This window comes from Rhinichthys klamathensis, unplaced genomic scaffold (genome assembly GCF_029890125.1).
Source record: "Rhinichthys klamathensis goyatoka isolate OS25496 unplaced genomic scaffold, OSU_Roscu_1.1 h1tg000289l_1, whole genome shotgun sequence".
NCBI lineage: Eukaryota > Metazoa > Chordata > Actinopteri > Cypriniformes > Leuciscidae > Rhinichthys > Rhinichthys klamathensis.
In genome coordinates, this window is record NW_026606808.1 from 2,632,501 (window position 1) to 2,660,000 (window position 27,500).

At 37.7% G+C, this 27,500-nt stretch overlaps 1 protein-coding gene across 2 annotated transcripts; it reads right to left on the reverse strand.

The window, feature by feature from the left end:
• Positions 1 to 9,096: 9,096 nt before the first annotated feature.
• On the reverse strand, positions 9,097 to 22,684 carry si:ch211-79m20.1 (adenylate cyclase, terminal-differentiation specific). 2 transcript variants are annotated; one of them, XM_056269674.1, is made up of 7 exons: positions 22,410 to 22,684; positions 15,024 to 15,120; positions 13,418 to 13,489; positions 12,678 to 12,871; positions 10,040 to 10,922; positions 9,659 to 9,782; positions 9,097 to 9,400 (listed from the first exon to the last, which is right to left on the reverse strand). In XM_056269674.1, exons 1-7 carry the CDS (start codon positions 22,479 to 22,481, stop codon positions 9,388 to 9,390), a joined length of 1,455 nt encoding a protein of 484 aa, XP_056125649.1. In that variant the 5' UTR covers positions 22,482 to 22,684; the 3' UTR covers positions 9,097 to 9,387. The 2 variants fall into 2 exon arrangements, with proteins under 2 accessions (XP_056125649.1, XP_056125650.1); XM_056269675.1 differs by lacking the exon at positions 22,410 to 22,684 and having other exon boundaries at positions 15,028 to 15,109.
• Positions 22,685 to 27,500: the final 4,816 nt, after the last annotated feature.

The window sequence follows — 27,500 nt, forward strand, 5'->3', positions numbered from 1 at the left end:
AAAGACTTTCACAGAACCCCAAGGCTTTTATTAGGAGACGTTCCGCTTTTTCCGCATACAGGACATTTGTTTACTGCGTGATTGGGCTTCTCCTTCATTTTGATGGCAGGATGAAAGGAAGAGTGGAAGCATATGATGTCTTTTAACTTCTCCAAAATTTAAAATGAGAAGGAAATGTCGGTGGCCTTCTTACTTTCGACTATACAAGCAAATTTTAATTCATTTCAAGAAGCTTTTTTTTCTCGCATTTTAACAAAAAGCATTAACCCTATCCTACACAGTAACCGTAACCTTAGGACAGCATTAGCTCATAGCTAGCTAGCATGTTTGTTGCGATCAGATCCATCCATGATATTTGTCGAGACCTGAGTACATGAAGTCTGATCTTTTCTCGAGAGGTGACGGGAGTTAACCAATGAAATCGGCTGTGGTGGGGGAAAAACAAAATGAAATAGAATAGCCTAGAATGAAACATAAACTACTGTGTTTGCATCTAAAAGCAAGCTAATGAGGTCGTTTTTTTTCAAAGTACGTCTAACTTTTGCAAAAAAAAAAAAAAACATATTCAGGTTTTAACAAGTTATTTCAAAGTAATGGCATCAGGGGTCTTGTGTATGATGATGTTTTCACGGTGTGCTGCCGAATCGCTAGTTCTGTTCGCTAGTTCTGACTGACTGTGTGGCTAATAGTGTGAATGAGTTTGCATGTTTTTAAAAGCGGACGGAAAAGGAAAATGTTGAGTGTAAAACATTTCATTCAGCATTTTTCTTGATGGAGGATGTGAATGATTGTGACATCCAACATGTGCGAAAGAGGAAAAATGCCATCCCCACCCAAACACACACACATTTTCCCCCCACAGATCAAGATTACTTTGAAGACATTCACAGTGTGTGAGGAAATGTCAGCGAGTGTGAGAGATAGATAAGTGTGATAAGCTATAGTTAGCAGGTGTGAAGCAGGTGTGTGTACAATCATAGCCGATAAGTTAGCTTAAGCTTTAGCAAATTGCTAAGCATGTATCAGACATCCCAGCCCGCAAAAACTAATTTCCTCTCCACCCACCCTTTCATATTTATGCCAAAGCTGCATAACATGGGTTCGCTCATTCAAAGGTGACAGTAATGTTGAGTGTGGCGAAATAAGAGGGGAGGGTCTCAATGAAATCCGAACGCAAGTGGTCACAGAAGACGCATTAACACACGATAATACCAGCTGTAAACGGTAATGCCGCGTCTTGGCTGAACACTTGTGATTGGATCATCGAAAACGCATCTTAAGCTTTTCTCGCTTGCTCGATTTCTGGGATATTGTATGTAATTTGCGGGCGCCAGGGAGCCGTTGGATGTCTGGTGTATTCAGTCTTGGCCATACTAGTAAGGGACAAATTTTGGAAAATATCCTCACAAATATAGGGAAACATGTTAAAAACATACTTGTAAGGACATTTGAAATGATTCCAACCATTAGAAAGAAAGAAATTAACCAATTCATGTTTCGCTTTAGCCTTACATCTAAAACAGCGCTTCAGCAATGATGTATTTTTGTTGGCCAACCTATAAGTTTGCATCACACTGGTTTCCTCGACAAAAAGCTACTTTTTTTTCCCACCGGCTTTTCACAATTCACAAAAACTTTTAAATCAAGTTTTTAATGTTGTTTATATGTCTATGTGGTGTTTTTAATGTGCTTTAAGACAAACCATGTGCAAATTCATCAGTCAAAACCATTGTTGAGTGTTTTCTCCTTAAAACTGCAGTGACCAAAGACAGTCTCAAAAACGCGGTTTGAAATCGCTGGTGTTTCTGACGTCACAAACTACCTTGTAACCAATCAGGTCAACGTGTGATCATCAACCAGTGGATCTCTGAGCTGAGTGAGTGAGTGGAGGCGGGGCTCATTTGCATATTAATAGAACCCCGTATACTATAAAGGGTGCAGAGTTACATTCAAGCTATGTAAAGGCATGACAAAAACAAATTCAATGAAAAAACGTTTAATTATGTAATTTTGGTGATCAACGATGAGTTTTAAGGGATAAAATGATTGATTACAGGGGGACTTTAAGCTTCAATAACTCTTCAGGAAGTTTGAGAAATAATAGTTTGCAGGAGCACTATTATAAACAACGAGGTTGTGAAAGCGGACTAGCGAGTAAATGAGCCTGTTCGGCTGATGCCGTTTAATGTCCTTAAGGTATTTTATGCCGTAGAATTGCGCTTGTGTTTCACAACGGACCTTCTTTCATCCATTTAACCAAAAACCCATTAAAAAAAACCATTGACTTCGGGACGATGTAACCGGAAGTGCTAAAATGCAACTTAATTGGCCTGCAAAAATCTCATTTTAGTGTTAAGATTATAGGGGTAAACTATATTAAACATTATTTTAGCATCAAACCCATTGTGTCTATAAGAGGTTCTTGCTAATACAGCTTCTGATGTGTGTATTTTCAGTGCTGTCACCTGTCAGTCATAGTGAAAACAACACATACCTCACAGCGGATGCTTGAGTGGGGGTGATCTCTCTCTCTCTCTCTCTCTCACACACACACACACACACACACACACACACACACACACACACACAGTTGAGAGGTCTCTGACTCTAGTTGGGTGGGCTTCCCTCTACTGAACGCTTTCCGAAGGGAGGAATTCTCCACCCGCAGAGACAGACAGACAATATTGACACAGTACAGAGTGGGAGAAAGCATTCGATCTACAGTTCATTCCCAAGATCGGATGAACATCAAAAAACATGTAACCAAAAATAAGTGTGAAAGTACTTAAAACTGTCCGTCATGCTTGTTTGTGCACCTTGCAGGCATTGAGTCATGCGATATATGTGTCAGATATGTTGTCTGAGACGAAGACATTAGTCATACACAGCGAGATTAGGTCATGACCCAAAACTGATTAAAGAGTTCAGATACTGTTCAGATTAACTGTTGGATTGAATTCTGGGATGAATGATTACAGACTGCATTGGAAACTGTATGACTTAAGAGTGGTGCTTTGTGAAAAAGTATGCCGAGGTTTCAGTTTTCTGGTGTGTGACTCATGCATTGAAAATCTTGAGATTGCTGATTTTTTTTGAGATTGCTGACATTGTGTGTGTAGTTTAATTCACATAATAGTTTATTCTTTTTAATGTGGTTAAAATTCTGTATATTGCAGAAACAGAAGGGAATTAAGGAATGTTCACATCAAAATGAATATTCGGTGCGAATATCTGGTGCCAATGATTGGCGAAAAATTTGAAACAACGACTGTTAATGCGTCTGTTCAGACTGACACAAACGTTTGCATGTCGTCAATGCGAATTAATTTTATTATTATTAAGAGGGGCTCTAATTTCTTTCTAATCTAACTGTGAAGAAACGAGCCAGCCAATAAGATTTGTGCTTTTGGTCACATGTTAGCGGAGCTCACTATTTTGCTAATTGCAATTTTTTATCTCACAATTCAGGCTTTTTTTCCCTCAGAATTGCATGAAATAAAGTCGTAATTGTGAGAAAAAAGTCAGAATTGCGAGATATAAAGTCACAAATGCAAGTTATAATCAGAATTGCGTGACATAACTCGCAATTTTTTCCTCAGAATTGGATTTTATAATTCGCAATTGCGAATTTATATCTCACAATTCTGAGAAAAGAAGTCAGAATTGCGTGATATAAACTCGCAATTGCGAGAAAAATGTTAGAATTGAGAGATAAAAAGTCGCAATTATCTTCTTTTTTATTATTATTCCGTGGCAGAAACAAGCTTCCATACTTCACTTTTCATGTGTTCATGAGAACAAAATCATCTCTGTGGCTTTTTTATGTTATTTACTTGAATGTTTGTGAAAGATCAGTGCCTTATGTAGCATCAATCTGTCAGACAGTTCTGGGAAGCGTATTTTGTGTACTTAACTTTGTATTTTTTTGCATTTTACTGTGATATGCCAAAATTTACATTAAAAATGAGGATGGATTCAAGGTAACTTACTATTAAAACCGTTGTGTCCAAACCATGATGCATTTTAAGGCTAAAATTAGCCTGTAAGAAGAAAATATTTATGTGTATATTACAGCTATTAGCAATAGTGGCTAAAAGTTTCATTTGGACATGAGTGTAACCAAGACTTTTACAACTTGCACTCTGGTAAAGTTTCTCTCACTGTCCCGATCTTTCTCTGAGTGTCAGTCTGTGTCCCTTGTGTATTCTCACTGGGCATCTGTCCCTTTAAGAGTGTGTCCTTTCACGGAGCTGCTAAATCTGGCACAGGTCCGTGTGTGTAGCGTTACCAGCCCTGCGCGATCTGATGCTGATTATGACACTCAGACATTAGGCCTTATTCCACCCATGCATTATCAGCTCAATCTGAATCAGCAGTGCCAGCCAAAACACACACGGCTCAGAAATGTATAAATGATGCACACAGAAAATCCTAGCCAAAACACACTTCAACTGGTCCAGGAACTCATATCGAGCTGATTCAACACTACCTGTTACACACCAGCTGAAAATTTGACATGAGTTAGATTTAATGGTGCTGGATTTGACAGCATTTTACAATGATTTCTCGATAAATATCAGAGCTATTCGTCAAGAAAAACTGTCCAGAACTTGATTTTATCCATCAGGATTTGTGGACGTTTTATGCACCAAAAATGGAGCCAGATCTGAATGGTAGTTTGTGAAAACAATAGCTTTTTAGCTATTCGGTTAGCATTAGCCAATAGCCTACCTGGCCTCGATGACATCAGTCATGATCAGTGGAAAAGAAATGGATTTAGATGTAAAAGTAAAACCATTAATAATTCACAATGAAATGTGCAGTTAGACAACACTTTGCAACACTATGACCCCTAGCTAGTGATTGTAGAGCACCCACTCTTTCCATTTCTGGTGTGTATACGCTACAAACCAATGCATCATTTGTGGTGGTTAAATCTGCAGTTTATATTAAATGCACACATACTTGTTAATTCTTCGGGTTGTTTGAGCAGTGTATGGATGGAGGTTTGACCGGGGCAGGGGAGATCAGGCCAGGTGGAGCCCAGGTGTGAGTGAGTTCAGTGAGGGCAAGATGCAGGGTGTGCCAGGGGTCAGCTGGAGCTCTCACATCACGCTAACACAACAAAACCACACCATGCATCACAACACACACACAACCGGAGATGCTTTCACTCACAAACACACGGTTTTATGTCATCCTCCCCCTAGTTTGAACCTTTTCCCTCTCAGGGTTGAATGAAGGGCAAAGAATGAAAAGCTTGTCTATTCTACCTGTCTTTCAAATTAGTGCCTTTAGAGGCATTGCTAACTTTCCAGAGTAGCTTTATGAATTTTAAGAAAAATTCTTGACTTTTAAAGAGACAGAAGCTTTGTTCCAAAACCTAGTGAGCTGCCTTCATAGACCGCATTTAAAGGCATTATAATTATGAGGGGAAAAAAGACAATTATGACATAAAAAGTAAATATTTTGGATAAAAATGTTAAATTATGAGATGTCAATTATGAAACTTTATGACTTTATCATACTTTTTACTTTTAATCCCATTTCAACATGTCTTTTTATATCAATCTGGACTATCATAAATATTACTTTTATGTCATAATTATGATTTGGCATGTCATAATTTCAACTTTTTATTTTATAATTGTCTTTTATGTCATGATTATGACTTATCTCATAATTTCCACTGTCATAATTGTCTTTTTATGCCATAATTTTGATTTAGCATTTCATAATTTCAACTTTTTATTTTATAATTGTCTTTTATGTCATGATTATGACTTATCTCATAATTTCCACTGTCATAATTGTCTTTTTATGCCATAATTTTGATTTAGCATTTCATAATTTCAACTCGTTATATTATAATTGTCTTTTATGTCAAGATTATAACTTTTTATCTTATAATTGTCTTTAAATTTTGACCTCATCATTTCAACTGTTATTATTATTATTATTTTTTATCTCATAATTTCAACTTTTTATCTTATATTTGTCTTTTTTGTCATGCTTATGGCTTATCCTATAATTTTGACTTTCATAAATGACTTTTTATGCCATTATTATGATTTGGCATCTCATAATTTCAACTTTTTATCTTATAATTACGTCTTTTATGTCATGATTATAATAATTTCGATTGCCCAGTAAGCAGTATAGGGCTAGTTTCGTGTGGAGAATATTTTACCATTTTTAACATCTTGGTCAAAACTTAAATTTTTCACACTTCAAATCTATTTTTTAACACTTGAAGCTCATCTTGGACCCTCACTTGACGAGGCAGTCCCTATGTTGGGGGCCCCAGACGCTCGCATACCTCCCACTTTGAGGTTACTGAGCACTTGTGAAGAGTAGACCGGCTGTGTTCGTAAAGATTTATCACTTACACAGACTCACTCCCTACATGTTCTTCCTCTCACACTCCCTCTCTTCTTCTACCTCTCCTCTCACTTTGCCGTTAGACCTACAGCCTTCTGTTGCCCTCCCGTCTATTTGCTTTGTCTGCGTAACATTTATCAGTTCATCTCCTCCAGGCCAGGCCTCTCGTATCTGTTACACCACCTGATCTCCCTCTGCGTACACGTCCATCTGTGCTGCTATGACGACTGTCTGTAACCACTGCGACCTGTCACCCTCACACACACAAATCACAACTGTAATGTGACCACCAAACGCTACACGCTTAGAAAGACTCATCCATATATACAGACACACACAGACACAACATTTTGAAGCTGTTGCGAACACTGATTTTAGAGGAAGCATTAGCATGCGCATTAGCAGGAACAGCTAAAAATTGTTTATATTTGCACTAAAGAAGTATTTATGATACTGTGTTTATCAGATTGTATTGCAGATAAAGACAATCTTGGCTGTATTTGATTAATACACTATATGATACAGCTAAAGCTACATTGAGAATATCCAAGATGGTCGCCAAATATGGCTTGGGATTTGTTGTATGACTTTCCTAAGAAAACCGTATCACAATTCATACTTTAATGTCATATCTTATCTTATTTCTAAGCAAGTAGGGATGGTTTCAGGGTGGTCAACTAGTCATCCAACAACCAACCAGTCAATTAGTTTGGTTAAAGTGTAGAGTTAAGGCCTTCAACTTTGTCTAATAATAAAACACACTTTTATCTCTAAATAGTTTGGTTTTTGTTCACTGGAAGACAAATGCCCCTTAAAGTCTGCGTGAACCGGATGTTGTGTCCGACTTTACTTCAGTTTTGTGACATTTTCTGAGTGAAACAGAATATTGAATGAGAAAAATAGAGGACGTGGCTTGTTTTTTCCCCACTGGATATTGATTGAATCCAGAAAAGTAGGCGTTCCCTTTTTGTGTGTGTGGATTGACTTGCACGATAAAATGGCACGATAAATTGCGCTAACAAAGTAAATAGGGTTCATTTTGATTTCACGCCGACTTTACGAAACCATAGCCATAGCCGTTTCTGAATAAATATTCTGCCATTTGGCTTGTTTTCACAAAATGCTATGAAAAAACATCAAACCAATGATAAATTTAACACTTTTTATATTTATATTAAAATAGCATTATTACATTAACAATAATTTCCATCAAAACAAATAACAATTACTCTTTTATACCTTTTATAAATAAGTTACGTAAAAAGCCAGAAGAGAAATGCATAATTTACAAACAGTTATTTTATAGCTTTACAAGATTCCAGAAGCAGTTGAATGCACAGACAAACATTTGGGAACAGCAGGCATAAAATGACAGAGCACTCCATACCGCCCCCTACAGGATGGGAGTATTTCACTGTAACCTCATTACAGCCATAGATATCCATAATAAAGGCTAGATGTCTCGTCCGCGCTGCTGGCCAATGGAGGTCGACGTCCGCATCTGGCGGCCATCTTGTCACAGGCAGCTCGCTCACTCGTAACATTGTGTTTTAATGGTGCATGTACTTTTTAAATAACCACAACTTGCTCAATTTTCTACCGATTTTCAAGCGGTTTGGTTTGTTATAAACGTCAGAGATGTAGTTATGACACTGCACACTTATGAATAATAAGTGTATAAATAAATAATCATCCAGAATTATAGCCACGTTAATAACGTTTGTAAGAAACCAAACCGTTTGTACATCCGTCAAGATTTCAACGAGATAAGAGTATTTGTGTTCGTGCTGATCACTCATCTTACATCAGGCGCCACAGAGCCTTGCCTGTGACAAGATGGCCGCCGGTGATGACGATAGAGACTCCGCCGTAAGACATCTAGCCTTTATTATGGATATCTATGATTACGGCTAAACACAATCTTCTTGTTTTCATATAAATATTGAATTAGGAACTATTTGACCGTGCATCTACCAACATGCGAACATTTAGTGCTTTCAGCACCTAATATTTGATAATCTCCAGTGTACGATATTCCAGTGTTTTTGCACTAATTAAATATTGTGCATGATACTGAGAGATCCTTACAAGAAAGTACTGAGGCGGTACCATGGTATCAGATTGACTACCATATTCATTTACCATGGTATATATATGGTACTCCAAAGTACTTCAATGAATACCATTATATTACCATGGTACATGTTCAAAAAACTACTTTGTAAGTGCTTTTACTCCTCGATTTCATATCTAGCCAGCTGATATTTTGCCATTTAATAAACTTGGAGTGTTTAAGTAGCTTGAAAAATTTACAGATTATACGTTTTGAGATGAATTTGTAAAAGTTATTTGTATTTTATACTTTTCTGGAAGTCCTGAGCTTCATTTCCCCAGTTGTTTTGCTCTTTGAGAGTCCAAATTCAAAGTCCTTAGATATATTCCAGTTTCAACTTCTTCCATTCGCTATTCCAGCAGTTCCTCCAGTGGATAAATAGTCCAGTTGTCTTCCAACCCAACCACCAGTGGGGTCTACATCATTCATTGGCAATTGAAGGCTACTTTGACTTTCCCCAAGTAGCTAATCACTGATTTGAGCCAGATCCTTGGCCAACCAGTGGTTCAAGTCAATATTGCACCGCATTTGGCAGTTGTTGAGCTGAATGAAGCGTATCTGGCAGACCGTAATTGTGTTGTGTTTTAAATACAGTCTCGCTATTTGGCAGGCTGTGTTTGTGTCTGTATGGAATCCCTTTTAAGTCCATGCTTACAGGATATCCTGAGTACGGCCAGCTCCCGTAGTGCGAAGATCGCAGGACTCCTACGACTGCAATGGCTGATGGGAAATGTAGTTCATGGGAGCTTATTTGGCAAAGATCAAAGACATTTCCAGTTATTATAAAAAGATTTCCAGTGTGTCTCTGCTATATCCTGTGTGTCTCCACCCTGACTCTCAGCTTTGTGGTTGCTCCTGGGACTTTGGCAGCAATTCAGAGTCTTTGGTCTTCTTCAGGACATGACCCTGTTAGAGGATAGAGATTAATTAGATTGATTAGATTTCACATTAAAATTTAAAAGTTTGGGGAAAGCTGCAGTGTGTCATTTCCGCACCACTAACGTTATCAATCTGAATTGCAATCTATTGAGCGTTCTCATCCAACGAGGTCTAAAACATAAAAATATTAATATTTTTGCAATTCTCTCTGGTGACTCTAGTTATGCAGAAATGACACAATTCAGCTGCAAATCACCAATAACCATACTATAATATTAGCATTACATTATCATCGCTCTCATGGAGGCCTTGCTCATCCTCTTCCGATGTTTCCGCCGTCGCTTCCGCGGGGGCTGGGGAGGGGGCGGAGTCTGTGGGGCTGAGGGGGTGGTGGGAGGAGCGCTCGGCACTATGGGATAATGAAGAAAACAGAAGACAAATGGAATGCGTTAGGAGGGTTTTAGGATCAGCGATGAAACATTAACCTCATGGTAGCCATCATAATATTAGCATCACATTACTTTGTTGACCCTTGACTTTATATGCTACCTCTGACGTTAAAGAAATGGAAAGAATAACAGGAAGCATAAGTTACTAATCACAACACAATGTGTACACACACACACACACACACACACTGACTCGATAGACAATCTAGACACTGACCTGTTTTTTGTGTGCTGGTCTGTTGTTGGCTGACTGCTTGCGTTGTAAGTTGGTGAAGCTGATGGTGTCGGTGGTTTTGGTGACGAAGATGATGTTGTGTTTCTGGCTGCTGCTCCCTTTCCTGCATATTTTGATTATTTGCTTCTGATTGGTGGTGGTGGTGGTGATGTTTTCTAACTTCTGATTGGTCAGAGTGATGACTTAGCACTTCAGATAAACCACTGGATTGGCCGATCACCTCAACGTGGCTGTAAGTGCTAAAAGTGTCTAATTGGCTACTGTGTGGCATGCTGTGCCCTGATTGGAGGGGATTGTGGGAAGCATTGTATTTTGGTTGCTGTGGTGTCGTTTTATCCTGTGGTTGCTGTGGTTCTGGCTGTTGATCATCTTGCAGATGTTTGTCGTAATGCTGTTGCGTCTTTTTCGCCATGCTTTCGCCACTGTGTTCGGATTTCACCTCCTCAGTTTGTGTAGCGTCACTCATCATGTGTGGATTTCCTAATGTGGTTTGTCTGGTGGGAACATCTCCTCCGCTCACATAAACTGCTGTGTGTGTGAGTGTATGTTGGTACGGGCTTTGTCGGTAGCCCTGTGTGTGTGTGACGGTGTTTTTGGACTGCCATTGTAGTTCCTGACTCTCTTTATCCTCCAAATGGAGCCTTTGATTATGTTTAAGTTCGTCATGGCGATGTAGTTCCTCTTTTGATTGGGTCTTTGGTGCCGTTACTTTAGGGTGGAGTCTGGGCGGAGGAAGAGGTGTGGTCTGGAGCCGTGGGCTGAGCGCCAAAACGCGTGATTGACAGCTACAAGTCAAATGGTCCTCCACGGGTATGACAACCTTCTCATAGACTGGTTGTCGGTTGATATACTGGATTTTCGTCATCTAGACAAACAAAAAGAGATATCAAAATAATTTCTGAACACAAGAACACTGTTCCATTTCTAATTAGATTTAACAATTTTTATGTAAGCATGTTGCTAAGCTAACAATGCGAAACACTAATTCGCATAAAAATACACAGTATAAATTTGGGGTGAAATAGTCAATTTCTAATTAGACTCCACTATTTTCATGTTAGCATGTTGCTAAGCTAAAAATGTGATACACTAATTACAGTGTTGGGGAGTAGCTAACTACAAGTAGCGACGCTACTAACTAACATTTTCAGTAGCTTGTCAGTGGCTTTTAAAACAGTGTAGCTTTTCCAGTGGCTAACTACTTTTTACAGCAAGTAGCGGTTTATCACGACCAAAAGCTACACTTCGGTTTGCGCAATGGATTGAAGCAGCACAACGTCATCTTCTTATTAGATTACAAACTAAAATTGTGCTTTACTGCCATCTATTGTTTCATCGCGCATCTTGTGGCTTTACGGTTATTGAGAAGAGATCGTCTGATGATTATGTAAAGGAAGTACAGGAGTGGGTTGATATCTCACATGAATCGACTAGTAAAGGTTTGCAAGTAATTTTTGCAAACTATAGATTAAAACACTATCTGCGTTGAAGACTTCAATCACATACAGTCGAATAATTGCCTTTGTAAATTGATTAATTATCCTGCTTTATTGCACTCTGTATCAAATGTCTATTTCTGATTTTACAATGACCCGCCGTAGTTTAATCCGTCCCAGCACAGCTTTAGCAAAGCATCTGTCATTGATCTGTCAATCTGTCATCTGTCCGCACTTATGACACGGCATAAAAACATATATTTTGGGTAAATATCATATTTCTAATTAGACTTAACTATTTTCATGTTAACAAGCTAAAAATATAATACACTAATGAGCATAAAAATACACAGTACACAAAAATATTGGGTAAAATAGTGTATTTGTAATTAGATTTAACCATTTCTATGTTAGCATGTTGCTACACTAACAGAGTGATGAAGTGACGAATAAGTATACAAATGTAGTACACACAAATACTGGGTAAGATAATATACTCGTTTTTTTTAATTGACAATTTAAGGTATTGAATGAAATATTAGTACATTTTTAGTTTTAAAGTCCCCCTGTGGTGAAAATCAAGTTTTTAATGTTGTTTATATGTCTATGTGGTGCTTTTAATGTGCTTTAAGACAAACCATGTGCAAATTCATCAGTCAAAACCATTGTTGAGTGTTTTCTCCTTAAAACTGGAGTGACCAAAAACGCGGTTTGAAATCGCTGGTGTTTCTGACGTCACAAACTACCTTGTAACCAATCAGGTCAACGTGTGATCGTCAACCAGTGGATCTCTGAGCTGGCGTGAGTGAGTGGAGGCGGGGCTCATTTGCATATTCATAGAACCGCGTATACTTAATGAGGCAAGGATGTAGATTCACATTCAAGCTATTTTGAAACATTACAAAAAAAATCCAAGGAAAAAACTTTTAAATATGTAATTTTGGTGATCAAAGATTAGTTTTAAGGGATACAATTATTGACTACGGGGGACTTTAAGATATCTCTTAACTCTTGACCACCATCTTGTTGGATTAATTTTTTTCACAGATCGAATTTTGCCAAAAGAAATCTTTTAAAGGCATTATTATAGTGCCGTATAATATATTTTAGAATACTTTGCTGTTGTTCAAAAAGGGCTAAAGAGTCATTACAACTGTAAATGTTGTAAACTTGCAAATGAATACCTGTAATTGTCGTGTTTCAATGGTGACTGGCATGCATTGTACAGTGCGTGTGTTACAGCAGCCTGAACAGCGCTGCACTTCCACACACGGAGGCCATAACAGGAAGTTGGCGTTCCGTCGGTCCAGCATCGCACGGGTCACTTCCATCACTTCTGTTCTCACCTTGCACATGGCCTGCTGGGCCACCTGAACACCTGTGAGAGAGAGACAGTGAGTTGATTTAACGTTTATACTCTATCATTCCCACATTGCAGAAGCCAACCTGGATGGAAGTTAGACAAACCAGACTAACAAGACTACAGACACACACTATAATTCACCCTCTCAGCTCTGTCAGAGTGTGTTTGTGTGTACAGATTCGAGGCGCACTTGACTGAAAGTGAGCACTCAAGAGAGAGAGAAATAGATCGAGTACATGTGCGAAATAAGCGTGGGTGGTAAAATTGAGCTTTGAAACTTGTGTGTGTGTGTGTTTGAGGGTGACCTAAGGACATGTGGCGAGACAGAATCAATCATAGAGACGCAACAGCAGACTCCAGGCTCATATACGCACATCTCACACACTCGCACAAACACACAACAAAGCCACAACACCATTGTGGAATGGAGATGCCACAGTGTCTGAAAATAATCGCCACAGACTGGAAATATATTGAAATTCTGCAAGAGGACAAAGATGAAGAGACGGGAGTGTGGAAAAGAGACAAAGAGAGGAAGGGAGGGAATGCTAGAAGACTTACTAAGGCTTCTGGGAAGACGTTTGTGTGTTCCGTTAGAGTGCATCTCACTCTCGGGTATCTCATCGTCTTCCTCTGAAAATGAAAGACAAAATGAAGGAGTGATTAAAAAATATGAAACATCGCTCAGCAATTTGGGTAGTTAGTTGACTTTAGTTATCTTATAGTTATCTATTATTTTTCTTGATGTGATCAGGCCTTTCGTCTGGTCTAGGAATGTACAGATCTAGATACTTTCAAAATATTACTTGTATATGGTTTATTTTCTCCATTTTCTTCTCATTTTCTTGTACTTTTGAATTTCAGTATTTTTGTTTTTCAGTATTTTCAGTATTGAATTTCAGTATTTTTAGTAAAGACTGGGTTTTTTTTGCATCTTTTTTTTATTTTTTTATCAGGATGAAGGACTAAGGACATATATTTTCACCTGTTGGAAAGATACTTTAGTTATGTAGTGTAAAACTAAAAATACACCCACTCAGACTGTGAGTATAAGTGACCAATCACAGTCCGCTTTTTTCATATTACACTATACGCTGTTTGTTGCAATGTGAACCTGTACATATGACTGCATTTCAGTTGCGCAACTGTGCTTTGTCTCTGCGTTTGTTTGTGTCTCTGTATGTCTCATACTAAAGACCTGAAATTGCCATTTGAATCCTCTTGATTCCACTCTCCTGACATCTTGTCGTAAATCTGATCAAGGCCTGTCAATCTGTGACTGGTATTATAGTCCTCATAGTAAGGGTTAGAACATTGTTAAAGCTGGCTAAAATGCACGCACACATACATAAACAGAGGATTCTGGTATAGGGAACAATAGTGTAGCCTTGTGTTTGTATCCCTTCTGTAAACTTAGAGCTGGACTGGGCTCAAGGTCACTGCTATTGTGCCTGTGAGGGGCTATACATGGCCCATTCATGTAAATATTACCATTATCCACATGCACACACACACACACACACAGCATTCCAGACCCCTCACTCTTTCCTGCCTCACCTTCCCACTTCAGCACACCCCAGAAAACACACACATTCCACAAATGACGAGACGTTTACTTGTTTGAAGTAGTTCTGATATGGGGTTTTCAATGACTGATGATTATGTAGAGAGTAAGGCAGCCAATGCACGATAAAAAGCCAATATGTAAAAGAATAAATAACTATGCAACCAAATATACTATGCAACCAAATTTCATAAGTGTCATTTGCAATGAGTATAAAGTAAATGCCAAAATTTGTGTACACACTAAAAAAATGTGTATATATTTTTTATAAAATCTTTGCTTTTCAAATATTTACTGGTGATTCTGGAAACATTTTGGTCAGATATTGTATTATCTCGTGTATATATATTGTATTATTTCATATACATATATAAATAATGTGAATATGGCAATATCCGAAATCCTTGTCCTTGTGGGGAAAACAGCTTTTAAATCATGCACAATGTTTTTCCAAAATGTAAAAATGCAGAATGTTTTCTGTGATGGGTAGGGTTAGTATAAGGGGATAGAATATACAGTTTGTACAGTATAAAAATCATTGTCTATGGAAAGTCCCCGTAAAACATTGTATGGTATCTGTTAAAGGTATGGGATCAGCTTTACCTACGGATTCTACGTCTAGAAGTCTCTTCAGATCATCTACGGATGAGATCGGGCTGTTCATCACTAAATCCACCAGAGATGGAGGAAGAGGGTCACCCTTATGAAGAAAGAGAAAGAGAGAGAGAGAGAGAGATGGTCAAACAGGTTTCTGAACAGACACTCACCTGTCTGGGTCTGAATTTCAATAACACACACACACATCCATGTCTAGCCGACGTATTGAGTGCAATAACAGACACCTGGCTGAGCACAGACATACGGCACGTGGTGCAGAGTTACAGAGAGCATGTGTGGAGAGTCGCTGTCCTTTATTAAGCTGCATTACTCATAATCAGGTCAGTGTGTGTGTGTGATGTGGTCAGTGTCATGTGGCCGACACACAATGGGAAAATAAATACATAAATAAAACATATTGCCATTACCAACCATCCATTTTTCACCTCCTTATATATATATATATACACTCACCTAAAGGATTATTAGGAACACCTGTTCAATTTCAATATCAACCAATCACATGGCAGTTGCTTCAATGCATTTAGGGGTGTGGTCCGGGTCAAGACAATCTCCTGAACTCCAAACTGAATGTCAGAATGGGAAAGAAAGGTGATTTAAGCAATTTTGAGCGTAGCATGGTTTTTGGTGCCAGACGGGCCGGTCTGAGTATTTCACAATCTGCTCAGTTACTGGGATTTTCACGCACTACCATTTCTAGGGTTTACAAAGAATGGTGTGAAAAGGGAAAAACATCCAGTATGCGGCAGTCCTGTGGGCGAAAATGCCTTGTTGATGCTGCTAGAGGTCAGAGGAGAATGGGCCGACTGATTTAAGCTGATAGAAGAGCAACTTTGACTGAAATAACAACTCGTTACAACCGAGGTATGCAGCAAAGCATTTGTGAAGCCACAACACGCACAACCTTGAGGCGGATGGGCTACAACAGCAGAAGACCCCACCGGGTACCACTCATCTCCACTACAAATTGGAAAAAGAGGCTACAATTTGCAAGAGCTCACCAAAATTGGACAGTTGAAGACTGGAAAAATGTTGCCTGGTCTGATGAGTCTCGATTTCTGTTGAGACATTCAGATGTTAGAGTCAGAATTTGGCGTAAACAGAATGAGAACATGGATCCATTATACCTTGTTACCACTGTGCAGGCTGGTGGTGGTGGTGTAATGGTGTGGGGGATGTTTTCTTGGCACACTTTAGGCCCCTTAGTGCCAATTGGGCATCGTTTAAATGCCACGGCCTACCTGAGCATTGTTTCTGACCATGTCCATCCCTTTATGGCCACCATGTACCCATCCTCTGATGGCTACTTCCAGCAGGATAATGCACCATGTCACAAAGCTCGAATCATTTCAAATTGGTTTCTTGAACATGACAATGAGTTCACTGTACTAAAATGGCCCCCACAGTCACCAGATCTCAACCCAATAGAGCATCTTTGGGATGTGGTGGAACGGGAGATTCGTGCCCTGGATGTGCATCCCACAAATCTCCATCAACTGCAAGATGCTATCCTATCAATATGGGCCAACATTTCTAAAGAATGCTTTCAGCACCTTGTTGAATCAATGCCACGTAAAATTAAGGCAGTTCTGAAGGCGAAAGGGGGTCAAACACAGTATTAGTATGGTGTTCCTAATAATCCTTTAGGTGAGTGTATATATTATAATTTACAGTTAAATACAGTGTACTGCTGTTCAGACCATTTACAAACAACAATTATGCTATTATTAATAAACTCATTAAAGGGAATGTCATTAAAAAGTTTGATATATATATATATATATATATATATATATATATATATATATATATATAGACAAGTGATAGATTTTTTTTTTAGTCGAAGGGTTGAAGTCCTTGAAACTCTATTTTTACTTACCAGAACGCAATTTTTATCCCCCGGTACGCGCGTGGGCTATTTTTGGCAGTGATTGGGCAGGTTTTGAATAGCAATTGGGCTGGTTTTGTTACGCAAAACTGGCAACCCTGCTGTAGATATTGGCATCAGCCATTGAAAAACCCTTATACCATGATCTGTCTGAATACTTGATTCTGATTGACTGGAAGGTGTGCAATAAAACCATAACTATAATCGATTCATTCATTCAAATAAACGTAATCTGCCGCACTGCTTTATCTCTGTGTCTGATTCAAAGCGGGCAGAATATGCTAGATCTAACTGACGGAAATACCCTTCTTGTCTGCGCTGCAAACATCAATAACAGCATTAAGTTGTCAATGTTGGCAAATGACCATGGTATAAACGGGATAATCCACGGCTAGCTGTGCATTAAACGATTTTAATGCACTTTGTTGAAATTGTTTAATGCGCAGCTAGCTATTATCCCTTACATATCGCATGACCACAAATAAAAATAGGCTATACTGTCATTTTTAATTTCGCAAAGTTTCTAACCATTAATTTAAACTAAGCAAAATTGTCTCATTCAACAAATGTTACGGTATGATGTCACTACCATAAATGTGACAATACAGTCTTACAACAATTCGTAACCATTTTGATATTCCGAGAGGTAGGTTTATAAATTGAACTTCAAACTTTGTACGCGATTGCACACTTGCAAAACAGCCACATTTTCTTGTGCAATCAGGTTGGAAAGTGAATGCTTGTGTATCTATGTCAGATAGATGTTTAAAATGTGTGCGAAATACGAACGTAATCTATTCATAACTCACTTATGTGATGCATTCTCAATGTGGCCACAAGGGGCACTATTACTAGACCTTTTGTAGCCCCGCTCCCTTTCTGTCTTCCGGTTTTTATTTCCAAAGCATGAAGGAAGGATCTTACAGATTTATTAATGAACCGCTCGTTTTAAAATCTTCCCGGTCTACTGACATTTGTTCCACTTCAAATGTTACAATGCTCATGATAACTTTCGTTAACTCTACAATAAGTAAATCCACTTCACTAGCTAATTACTCTTTGACAGTGATGCCATAGAAATATACAGAGCTACTGCAAAAACTGAAGTTCAAACACAATATTTTAAAGATGGCTGCGCGCTTGTTTCTCTAGTGCATAGGTTCTATGGGTCATAAATACAGTGACAGTCAGTCATCTACAGTCAGTTATGTTTTTCCAAGTCAAATACAGTAATGGCGGAGTGACAGTTTGAAGAAAATATCACTGAGCAAGCAATCATAACAAGAGGATTTACATATATATAACCCCTCAGGTCCTACTCGCCCTGCTTTGTGCGGGCCTTGAACCCGGTTCTCCAGCGTGGGAGGCGGGTGCTCTAACAAGGAGGCTAAACACTTCAGTCTCTAATGTCAGTCTACTCTTACTAGCTGGCCTCCGTTACATATAGAAACCTTAAAGGTACAGTACCAATAACCTTATTCATTTAAGAATTGGGGGAATGGGGTACAAAAACAGTCACGGAAAACCAAATTATGACTGTATCTGGTGCAAAAATCCCCCTAAAGGCCCGTTCACATCAAGAACTATGACTAAAAAGTTAACTGTAACAATAACTAGTGTCCAAATGCTCAATAACGTTCCATTTATTATAAACGCACAGCAGTTTTATTGTCCTGCCACTTTAAATGCTCAAGCTCTTTAGAGTCAGCTAGATTCTGATTGGCTGTCAATATTTTTATCATTCATCAGCTGAAAAAATATATAATTCTTAAAGTGTCGTTCCTCTCTGACACTATCGTTATAATTGTGGTGTAAACTCTGCGATTCTATTCTATTCTGCGATTCTGTGATTCTAATACCTGTGAAGAAGTGCATGTCAGTGTGAAACACGCATAAAGTAAAGCAGTGTATCACCCACTGTCAAGTGTGTGTGAGTAGCGCTGTAACATCTACTGATCCCATTAGGATGACATCACTCCCATTTGCCACATGCTATAATGAATCATGGGATGCAGGAATGCCAATCGTTCATCCAGGGGAAAAGTTGAGGAGGAATGGGGTGTAATTATCGACCTGGATTGCTATACACACACACACACACACACACACACACACAAAACGAAACTTTATAGGCCGGCCACATGGCAGTCAGCCATTACGGAGTTCAGACATAAAGAAATACTGTATCCATGGAGTGACACCCACACCTGCACATACACATAGGTCGAATAAACAAATGTATTGAAAGAAGGATGAAAAGAGCGGGATTAGATTTTAAAAAAAAAGTCTGAGCAAGCTTCAATAATCATGCTTACATAGAGAGAGCTAGATTAAGTATTATATGAAAGGATAAGCACAAGCACAATAAGGTCGATCCATCTTCCCATTTTCCAAAACGGAGTCATTAATTCGATGCACATCGGAGCACGCTCTTCTCAGGTGTTCGGCTCGGCTTTCATTCGCTTGAATCCTGAGTCATGTCTGCAAAAGCAATTTCGATTTTTTTTTAATCCCTCGGGCCGTGACACACGTCTAATGAGAGCAACTCAAAGCCCAATCATCTTATGCGATTCCATCCACACGTCTGTACAGTGCCGCCTAGATTATTCCTCTCTTATATAACTTAAACACAAGACTTATGATGCATCAGCTGGAGGACCAAAATCCCATCAGCTGTGACCTTTTAAACTCCGAATCGAGTGCTCTGTTTTAGAGGGTAGGCCTAACATAAGGTTTATGGGTTTTTTTTGTAGGTTTGGCGATGATGCAATGGTTATATTCAAGAGACGGATTACAGAAACATCACAAGGGGATTTAGGTCTTATAGTGTGTGTGTGTGGATGGCAATTGATGTTCATGTCATAAAGACCTTTTCATAAAGGTCAGGACACATATGTGAGAATATCTGCAACCCAAATCAAGATACATTAATGACTCTGCTGAATCTGTTCTGAGAACGGATGGTTTTGAACTTTTTTCCCACAATTAACGAATTTTCCGTCTTTTATGACGGAACGCTTCTCCTCCATGGACTGAATTTTCCTGTAATCAATGTTTTCATTGTTAAGCAATGTGTCCACTAAAGCGTTTTTAGCCAGTTGACAACGCTGGCGCCGGCGAAGCGTTTTTTTTTTTTCAGTTGAGACGCTATTTATGATGCGTAATATCCGCAGAACTGTTACTAGTATCTGATTTGGCAAATAGTTTGTTTCTGAATATAAAACATTTTGACAAAATTTGACGTGCTTGCTCTAGCACAAGTTTTGGTTGAAGAGATGTGCTTGTTGTTGTCATTGTACAAGCAGGATGTGGCAATTGGTCAGTGTTGTATTTGCCCCGCCCCTCCTCCACTGTGATTGGACGGATGAGTAAAAAGTGACGAGTGCTGTTTTACCCAAAGTTGAACATTCTTCAACTCTCAGCGACTGGTAAAAAAAAAACCAGCCTTGTAACGCTGCGGGCGTTTTAAAAATGTGGCGCCTCCATTGAAAACAATTGGAAAAATACGCTAGCCTCTGAAAAAAAAACGTTATGGTGAACACTCGGCCTTAGGCTCTGAGCGTTTATTTCACGCTGAACACTAAGTGCTCAGTGTTTTTTACTGGTCGACGAGAGTTGAAGAATGTTCAACTTTGGGTAAAACAGCGCTAGTCACTTTTTACTCAGCCGTCCAATCACAGTGCAGGAGGGGCGGGACAAATACCATACTAACCAATCATCACATTCCGCTTGTACAACGATAACAAACGACAACAACAAGCACATCTCATTGTCTTCATCCAAAACGAGTGCCAGGGCAAGTATGTTGCATTGTGTTGACATTTTTAAATTCGGAAACAAACTATTTGCGAAATCAGATAACAGTTCTGTGGATATTCCGTATCATAGTACATATAGCGTCTCAACTGAAATGCAACTGAACTCAACCTTCTCAAATGCCCACAGCAAGACGTTTTCAGCAGAGCACTGGCTAGCTTTGATGGACACATGGCCTTATACAGTAGGAGGCGCTATGACATCTTCTGAACGAGTGCAGAATCTTTGGAGAAAAACACAAGCGAAAAAGAGGCAGAAACAAGCGATAGAAGCATAGCTTTTGCACATGTAAAATAACGTGATTAAACAGCATTTAAATCAAAACTGCTTTATGTTACTGAATGAAATTGTTGACCCAGGAAGATGTGTAGGACTGTGAAGCTTTGTGAACTCAATCTACTCCATCTAACGTTATGTTTTTAATCATCGTTCTGAATATGATCCGGAAAAAGTCTTTGACAAAACACGATTTTCTCAGGTTTTTGTTCAAAATTGTGCTTTTTTTTGTTAAACTTAACCACATTCAAGCGTTGATTAAAAAAAAAAAAGTATGCATAAAGCTTGTTCCAGTCTGGATATTCTCAATATTACATCTCAAAATTGGGAAGATGATTGTTGGCATCAGGGATCGTGATTGTTTGTTATAAGATCGTCATATGAAATTTTGAGAAGATCGCCCACCTCTAATTTAAATACAGAAAATGTGCACTATCCATTGATGATGGGGCAGCCAAATATCAACTGATATATACCGTTTTATTTTTTTTATTGTTACCAGGACCACACCAATGAATGTCTATGACTTGGACTACTGAATAAGCTTTTTTTTTATTATTCAGCCTGACTCACTAACAAATAATTTATAGAGATTTGCGAATCGGTCTGTCTGATATCAAACGATTAAAAAATAATTTTCGTTGAAACCTTAATCAGACTCCACTATGACTTTTGATTAAGTTGTCGAACATTTTCTATTTGGACTTTTAGTCTGGAAAATACAATTTCAAGTTCCACTCATAAAAATAAAGTTTCTTTATTGGCATTTATGGTTCCATCAAGAACTTTCAACATCCATGGAATGTTCACATCACTGAAAGGTTCTTTGAGGAACCAAAAACCCCATTATTCTATGGCATCACTGAAAGAAGAATAACCGTTCTATGACCTTTATTTTTAATAGTGTACAGAGGACCTTCTATAGGAACTCACAGCACTATTTTAATACGGCTAAAGGCGTACTGTAGTGTTAAATGGACAACATAATTGGGTTTTAAGCCGTGACAGTGATGCTCTTGGACTGAGTGATGGTTTTGGCAGTGGATCATCTGGGAATCCATCCAATGCACATTAATGCTGGCAACACGAACTGTGGATTTGTTTGAGTTTAGAATTGCAGACATAAACAAATACAGATAGATTAAGCATCAAATCTAGTAGAGTTTCTCTGTTATCGGGGTCCTGAAGGGTGGGGGCCCTCCACTTTGCGGCCAAAATACGCAGTCAGGCGTGCTTATGAGGGCATTTGTTACAGTTTGCTTAAATTTCATCCTCGAAATCAAGACAGTTAAAAGTGATCTGTGAATGCAGCTATTGTTAAATGAGACATATAAATTAAACTCCAGCAGAGACAGAGAAACCGAGCGTGACGTCAATCAGGTGAAGCTTACCTGCGCGCGACCAGACCGCAGGCACGCCGCGAGCGCCGCGAGCACCAGCAGCAGAAGCCGCGAGCTCATCATGCGCGCACATCCAACTGTCTCTCTCTCTGTGTCAAACACACACACACACACACACACAGTCGCTCTCAGCTGCAGGAAAGTTTATTCCAGAGGGGTTGAGTCACTTTGAACACCGCGCCAGCTGATCCCTTTTGACATTTAACGCCGTATCCGAAATCTCCAGAGTGGTAATGAAGTGTTCAAGTAAAAAAAAAATCGCATATTAATGAAATACTTGAAAGGAAGAAAAAAACTCCACTTCAGTTTAAAATATCAGCTTTAAATATCCAAGCAAAATATGTCCAGTGTGTTGACTCCAGAAAATAGCCCATGCGTAACTGTTCCAGCGCTGCAAGTGTGCACCTTTCCCTGGTAAGTAGGCAGCGGTTGTGCGCGTGCGATAGCGTGTTTCTCAGGTGCTTTAATGCCGCGCTGTGCACTTCGCTCTGGCTTCAGCCTTAAACAACAAGCCCCGCCCCCCTGCGCTCTGATTGGCTCTCGGCCCGCTCGAGGCTGGACTGACGCTTCCATATAAGGCAAGTGATTAGGAACGATTCTGCATGGATGAGGGTGGCTCTTCATACATGACCTGACATTCTCAAAGTGTGACTTTTATTTGAAGAAAGGCAACAGTTTTCCCACAGCCACCTGTTCTGTCTTGTTTCCCTGGAGGTTATGGCAAATAGTTGTGAACTGGGAAGTCACACTGCATTGGACAATCCAAACTGATGATGGTGGGTAACATAAATGCCTGAATCTCATGAAACCTGTCAAGAATGTGTCTGGGTTATATTTCACTCCAAAATAATACAAAAATGTTTATAATAATGTATTTTTCTTAAAGAAAATTAATCTTATTTTAGGACCATTATGATTTTTTTTTCGTATTAGACATTTGTGACATTATTTTCATAACAATTAAGCATGTTTCCTTCCCAAATTCTCATGACTAAAATCTGAAAATGTCTCATCTATTTCATTTGTAAAGTTTTTTTTTACAAAAAAGTGTTTTTGCACCATTAAAATGTGTTGTACTTCATTTAATGCTGATTTAAAAAAAAAAGAACAATTAGCAATAATTGTGACATCATTTTATACTTTATTTTGAGAAAATTGTTTTTATGAAACCAAAACCAAATCTTAAATGGGTCTAAAACCCGGATTCATTTTCTTTATGAAAGATTTTTTTCTTTTAATTTGGGATGAAATGTGATCTTTAAAATGAACTAATATACAATAATATCATATATATATATATATATATATATATATATATATATATATATATATACATATTGCATTATTATTAATAATAATACTAATACAAATAATAACATTTTTAAACATTTTTAAATGATTAAATATAAAATAAAATAAATAATATTATTACTATATAATAATAAAATAAAAGCTAATAATAATAACTTAATACTAATAACTATTATTATTAGTAGTAGGCTAGTATTAATAATAATGATAACACTATTATTATTATAATTTTTTTACATTTAATTAATCAAGGACGGATATAGATATGCATAGAAATGCATATATCATTTGATTTTGAAATATGACTCATACCCAATTTTGTCAAGCTTCGTGAGAGTCGTCCGATAAGATCCTGGGAAAACATTAGTTTGATGATGTGTGTTACCATATATATCTTTTTGAATATAAATATTGCCCAATAGAGAAAAGAAAAAGTGAAATGCATCGGCAAATCAACTGATTTCACAAGTTTTTTTTAGTTTCGGGATTTCCAGTTGAAAGATGACATCATAAAAACTGAAGTCATCTCCTGAGAGAACAAAGGCCCGATTACACTAAGATCAATAATAACTATAACCATAACTATATTAGCACACGATATCATTCTGAAATCCTCCACCCATCTCACTGCATGTACAGTGCTTGCCAGCTTTTCCTCTTTCAGGGAATATACATCACATATCCCGGCAGGTCAGAGGTCACTGGGACACGGCGGCCCCCCTCTGCTGCAGCAGCAGGAAGTGACACGGGCGTTTGAGCGTCTCTAGGGGGCTATTTATAAACCCGCTGACCTTTTCTGTCCACATGCAGCGAGTGGTTGACATGACACACGTTATTGTGAGCTGCAGATTACAGGTTACTGATCATCACCTGAACTGACACAAAAATTACAGTTCTGGACAATGGACAGATCAAGTGCAGCGCGATTCAGACATGAGAGAGGTGGAGAAGAAGAGAAACAACAGAGAATTTACCCAATGTTTATTTACACATGCCGTTTGCGTTGTTTTATTGCTTGCCCTTGTGAAAAAGAAGTGCGCTTAATTGTATTGAATGTGTACTTGTAGTACACTGTACTTGTAGTGCACATTCAAACACTTCAAAGTATATTTCAAAAACACTGTATCGCAAATAATATAATATCAATGAAATAAAAGGCCACTTAAGTGTACTTAAAGAATACACTTTCATGACTTGGTAACACTACTTTACAGTGTCCTTGTTACACATGTTACCTATAGTAATAACAGTAAATTATTAAGAATTAATACACTAAACCAAACCCTAACACTAAATCTATAACCCTAACCTGATAGTGAGGCTGTATGTACTTAATTATTATATAGGCCTAATGTATAAATATGTAATTACACTGTAACAAGGACACCTTAAAATAAAGTGTAACCCTGTTTCTTAACACACTTAAGCACACTTTTAGAAAGTGCACTTTGTAATAATGTCAAATTAAAAGTTTTCCTTTAAAGCACATTTGAAGTCATTTTAATATTTTGTGCTTTAAAGCAGTACACTTGCTTTTACGTGTTTACTTACATAATAACATTAATTCAATGTTACGTTTAAAGTTAATCTATTTTAAATGTACACAATTACAACTTCATAATTTCAAAGGTGTAATTACAAATATATTTCAATCAAGTTTCAATGGAAATAACATTAATGTTTATTTTAGTTTAGCATAAATGCTTTGTAAGTGCCTTTAGCAGTAACTTAACCAAATTTATAAGACAATTGGGAATAGGCATAATTATGAAATTACATATAAAGATGTACAGGTGAAAAAGTAATGGTAACTGAAGCCAATTTGCCTATAGAGAAACCTGACCCTGACTTCACCTCTGACCTCAGGTGACCTTCACTGGTTTATTGTCACCGAGGGGTTACAGTATTGCTGTAGTGTACTGTAAAGTAGTATATAGTCATGCAAAAACAAATATAAGGTGATGTCATTAAGATAAAAAACATCTGAAAAACAGTATTAGTCACTTGTGACACGCAATGTCAGCGTGTTCTGTCTGTGCTGTGCAGACAGTCAGACCTGGTGTGTGTGTCACTGCTCTCGGTGCAGATTATGTCCTGTCTGGTTGTCTGATTTGATTGATAAAGCCAATTTTCATCTTCCATTAGATGGCCAGCCAAAATTCCTGAATTCAGCGTGCAGGCTTTGAAGAACGGCTCCCGCCCCTCCCCGACCGCCCTCCACCCCGCCAGCCTTTCCTTCGGTCTCAACAGAGGTCACTGGAAGAATCCAAGTTTTTCAAGGAATTTTTCAGTGAAATCCAATCTGAGAGCAGAGGGAGGGTCTGCCGCAGAGCACAGATGCTGGAATAAGGCAGGATTCAGGACACAAATGTAACATTTATAGTTAATATATCATAATGAATACGACAAAGCACTATGAAAATGAAAATTAATTATGAATTATTAATCACCAAATTTATTACAAAAAATATTATAAGAAAATGTGAGTGGAGTTTACCACTGCAGGTCCTTTCTTCAATGGGAATTCATAATTTTTTTTCGGCAGGCAGAAATCTTAGATTAAATAAATAAATTAAAAAAATTAAAAATATGATAAAATAATTTTGTTGCTGTTATTAAATAAAAAGATAATAATAGTAATATTTTTATATTTTTATTTAACAACAACAATATTAGAAATAATATAAATTATAATTGTTATTATTAAATGATAAATATTATAATAAACAATACTACTACTACTGCTTCTACTATTATTATAAATTATTATTATGATTTATGTATTATTGTTGTTGTTATTAAACAAGATACTTATAATAATAATCATTATACATTTTTATTGTTGTTAAATTTTTATTTAATAGTATAACAATAATAATAATAATAGTAAATTATGATTGTTGGATTTATTAAATTATAAGATAATAATAAAATTATTAATAATAATATTGTTATATTTTAACAACAGCACTCAATAATAGTAATAATAATTATAATTATTATGATTATAAAATAAAATACTATAATAATAATAAGTTATTATAGTTGCTAAATAAAATAAAATAAATATTTTAAATACATTTTTAGGTATAATAACTATTAAATTAAAAGGTATAACAACAACAACAGAAATAGTAATAATTATTATTATTAAATAAAAATACAATAATAATAATAATTAGTAAAATAATTATTTTTACTAAACTGTTATAATTATAAAAGTTTTAAAAAGTAGTTGAATTTATTTTATTAGTGTATTTGTGGTGGGAACAGAATTGCAAATATCAAATACACACACATATATATATATATATATATATATATATATATATATATATATATATATATATATATATATATATATATTTTTTTTTTTTTTTTGAAGGATACAAGAACTGGTGTGGAATTTCAGGCTTGATCTCCTGATTGTCTGGGAGTTTTGGCTGAACAATGGCGAGCTCATGGCCTCCATGCTGTGAAGTTCGCTCTGCTTTCGTTCTCAACCCACTTCTTTTAAAACTGAAGGGTGGCAGGGGGAGCGGAGGGAGGGAGGGGGCCTGTCGAGAGAAACGGCAAACGGACGGGTGGGAGCGAGTGGGGGGGGGGGGGGGGGGGGGGGGGGGGCATCTGTTTGTGCATTGTATGTGTTTTCCCGAGTCAACAGCAGAGGAAATGAACGCAGCAGCTAAATATACAAACATCACAATGAGCTAGCGAATAGCAGCTGCACGCGGGAAGACTAATGCAATGAGTATAATAGCAGATGAAGAC

Coding starts and splice junctions, on each gene's coding strand:
- si:ch211-79m20.1 (XM_056269674.1), bottom strand. CDS start 22,481: ATGATGAGCTCGCGGCTTCTGCTGCTGGTGCTCGCGGCGCTCGCGGCG. Junction 15,121..22,409: donor TGCGGTCTGGTCGCGCGCAG/GTAAGCTTCACC, acceptor TTTCTTCATAAG/GGTGACCCTCTTCCTCCATC. Junction 13,490..15,023: donor TCTAGACGTAGAATCCGTAG/GTAAAGCTGATC, acceptor TTTCATTTTCAG/AGGAAGACGATGAGATACCC.